The following is a 3,533-nucleotide window of genomic DNA, read 5'->3' as shown; positions in this document are numbered from 1 at the left end:
GGGGAGGAGGGAGGGGGGAGGAGGGGGCAGAGAAGAGGACTGAGCAAAGAAAGGAGGGGAGCAACGGGGGGTTGGAGGGAGCAAGGAGGTCTCACCTTCTTGGTCCTCTTGCCTCCCATCCTGACCCAGGGCTCAGCACTGTGCTGAGCGGTGGCAGCTGCACCCTCGGGCTCAGGGATGCTTGGGGCCATCTTGGCCTTGGTGGCAGCTGCTGCCACAACATTCTGAGGCTCCACCCACCGAGTCTTGGCGAGAGCCTTTCCGGACTTGGTCGTCTTGGGCCGGGTGGCTGCCCCCTCCCTGGCAGGTGCTGCCTGGGCCACCCCCGAGGAGGCAGCACTGGGGCCCTCTGGGGCAGCCTCTTGGGCTGGGGCGGGTCTCTTGGGGCGTGGGAAGGCCATGCCACTGACACCTGCCGGCTGGGTGAAATCAAAGACGTCGTTCTGACCCAGGAAGGCTGTCTTGGGCCGGGAGGCCTCCATCTCGTTAGCACATGGAGCCTGAGCAAAAGCACAGGCAGTACTAGGGCCCTCGGTAGCGGCCTCCTGGGCCTGGGAGGCTGTCTGGGGCTGTGTGGACGTAGCCGGAGCCCCCGGGGCGGCCATCTCACTGTTGACTAGCATCTGGGAGATGAGCGGAGCAGCACGGGTTGTCTCAGGGGTGGCTGCTTGAGCCTGGGCCGCATAGGTCATGGGCTGGGTATCTTCTCCTGAAGCCTGGTCTGTGGCCACCGGGCGGTTAGTGACCACCTGATTGTAGGTGGCACGGGCAGCAGCGGCGGCAGCCCTAGCAGCACGGTTGGAGGCGGCCGCGCGGGCTACGTTGGCAGCACGGGCAGCAGCCTCATTGGCAAGTGTTTCTGGGTCCAGCTGAAATGCCTCCATCAGAGTCCTAGCCAGCATAGGGTTTTCCAGTTCCCAGGGCTCGTTCTGTAAGGCCAGAGAGAAGGGTAGGGGAAGGCAGACAGCTCTACGTGCTCCCATCATGCTTCCCTGTGCTGGCCAGCCTCCCCCCTGCAGCCAGCTCCCACCCCCCCCCAGACCTTCCCAAGCCCCCTTTCTCTGAGCAGGAGAGGGAAGCCTGGGGAAGCTGGGCAGTCCTTCCCCACTCAGCCCCCCCTTTCACCCACCGCTCCCCCCCACTCCGCAGCAGCTTCACGGGGGAGAAGGCCCAGGGCCAGCAGGTGGTCCACAAGGGGCCTCACCGATAAGATGCGAAGGCCTGGACCCAAGCTCCCAAAGGCTCTGAGGATACGGATGTCAAAGCTGGTGAGGGTGCCATAGCCTCCAAAAGCACCGAATTCTTCATAGTCGTTTCCTTCAACCATCTCCTCCTCCCCGACTTCATCACTTCCCTCATCCATGTCTTCCACGTTGTAGGTTTCCGATTCCATGCGGTAGCTTCCCTCAGCCATGCTGGGGGTCCCAAGGAAAAGAGAGCTCAGCCCNTCACGGGGGAGAAGGCCCAGGGCCAGCAGGTGGTCCACAAGGGGCCTCACCGATAAGATGCGAAGGCCTGGACCCAAGCTCCCAAAGGCTCTGAGGATACGGATGTCAAAGCTGGTGAGGGTGCCATAGCCTCCAAAAGCACCGAATTCTTCATAGTCGTTTCCTTCAACCATCTCCTCCTCCCCGACTTCATCACTTCCCTCATCCATGTCTTCCACGTTGTAGGTTTCCGATTCCATGCGGTAGCTTCCCTCAGCCATGCTGGGGGTCCCAAGGAAAAGAGAGCTCAGCCCGGGAGGGAGGGCGAGGATCAGGGGGAGGGGGCGGGATCCTGGGGCGGGGGGGGGCGCCGTGGGGGGTCATCTGTTGGGTTAGATTCTGTCAGAGACAGAGCTCTAAGGGAGGGATAGAGAGGTGGTCGGAGGAGACCCCGCACCTAAAGGGGAGTTTAGGATGGGCAGGCTCTCCATCCCAGCGGCTAGATTTGAATAGGGGGTGGACTGGCGGGCTTGGGTCTGAAGAGTCCCACAGGGGATGTGCATTGAGAGAGGGAGAAACAAAGGGGTTTGATTTAATGATGAAAGGGGAGCAGATGACATGAGAGGGCTCAGACAACACGGGCCCCTGGAAAGCTTATGGGAAACTGAATCCAGAGACCCTCTGGCTAGGTCCGGGCGGGGGCATTCAGCTGATTCAGGTCTGGGCTGGGCTCATACAGGGGGAGCTCTAGGGGTGGGGGGGTTTTTTTTTTTTTTTTTTTTGGGGTGGGGGGTAGGGGCTCAGACTAGGGGAGGCATGGATTGGAGCTCTGGAGGTCTCAAATCCCAGGACTGCAACTCCAGGAAGGGGGCAACGGGGTCAGCTGGTTGGGAGTGATCTAGGAGTGGTTGGGGTGGGGGTAGGGCCTCCTCTCTAAGGAAGCTCAGCAGGGAGCACACGGGTCGGCTACAGGGGTTCGGATCGTGGGCTCCGGTGTAAGCAGGGCTGGGCTCAGAGAGCCCTGAGCCTGCTGGCGGGAGAGGGCGGCGGGGTGGGGGTGGGGGGTCCTACCTAGACCGTGGGTCTAATAGGGCTCGGGTTCTGAGTGCCCGGGCTTTGTTCAGATCCGGGTGTGGGGGTGGGGAGGGCGCAGCGTGCCGGGTTCCGCTCGCCCTCTCCCGGTCCGGTCTGAGGCTGGATCCTTACCTTCCCTGGGGCTCCAATGGCGTCCGTCCTCAGCACCAGGAACCCCGCAGCCGCGCCCTCGCCTACTGCTGCCAGCACAGCAGCTCCGACCACCCCGCCCCTTTTCTCCGCGCACCCCCCGCGGCTGGGCAGCCTGCGCATGCGCGGACCCCTCCAGCCCGCCCGCTTTCCCAACAAAAGCCCTCTCCACCAGGTCCTCAGTGCGCATGCGATTCCGCGAGTGGGTGGGCGGGGTGGGGGGCTTTTTCTCCTTCCCGCCAGATACCCCTCAACCCCTCCTCTGACCGGAGGCGCGCGCACTCACAGCCTGTGGTGCACTTGGACCACCCAATCATCTTCCCTCGATCCCTGCACTTCTGCCCAATGCTTCTCTTCCCTGCCCTCCCCGTTCCCCCCAAGCTCCTCCAGTGTGGTCTGGGGAACACACTATGCCCGGCTTCCCCAACATGACCCCTAGGTCACAAACACAGAGGTCTCTAGCTGGGTCTCTAACGGTAACAAGGGGAATGGAAATGGCCAGAGGATGCCACTTACCTTTGTGGTCCCCAGCACCACCCATCTCTATGGCCCCCAGACACGCTGGGAACATCTGCTTCCCCAGCTACTCTTTATGCAGCTTGGGCATCACAGCGCTATCTGTTCTGGGGCTGGTCTTCCTCTCACAGCAGCCCTGGGAGGTGGATGTCAGCATCCCCATTTTACAGATCAGAAAGCTGAAGCGCAGACACACCGCATGAACAGACAAGGCCACAGAACCAGTCAACAGAAAATGAAATAACGTGGGCCTGAATCTTCCTGACTCCAAACCCCACGTCCCAGTAGTGCTGGCCTGGGGACCGAGACAGGCTCCCCTCTCCAGTTTGAGCGACAGATCCACTGCCGCCCCCCCCCCCCCCCCGG

General features: G+C 62.1%; 1 protein-coding gene across 1 annotated transcript; it reads right to left on the bottom strand.

Moving 5' to 3' along the window:
- Nucleotides 1-5: 5 nt before the first annotated feature.
- On the bottom strand, nucleotides 6-1,419 carry LOC117797636 (melanoma-associated antigen D4-like; the record flags this gene model as incomplete). Its single annotated transcript, XM_034650049.1, has 2 exons — nucleotides 1,205-1,419; nucleotides 6-929 (listed from the first exon to the last, which is right to left on the bottom strand). Coding segments are annotated over exons 1-2 (1,134 nt in total), but the record flags the coding sequence as incomplete, so codon positions are not given.
- Nucleotides 1,420-3,533: the final 2,114 nt, after the last annotated feature.

This window comes from Ailuropoda melanoleuca, unplaced genomic scaffold (genome assembly GCF_002007445.2).
Source record: "Ailuropoda melanoleuca isolate Jingjing unplaced genomic scaffold, ASM200744v2 unplaced-scaffold10339, whole genome shotgun sequence".
NCBI classification, from domain to species: domain Eukaryota; kingdom Metazoa; phylum Chordata; class Mammalia; order Carnivora; family Ursidae; genus Ailuropoda; species Ailuropoda melanoleuca.
Note: the sequence above shows the minus strand (reverse complement) of the source record. Positions and strands in the feature narration are given on the sequence as shown.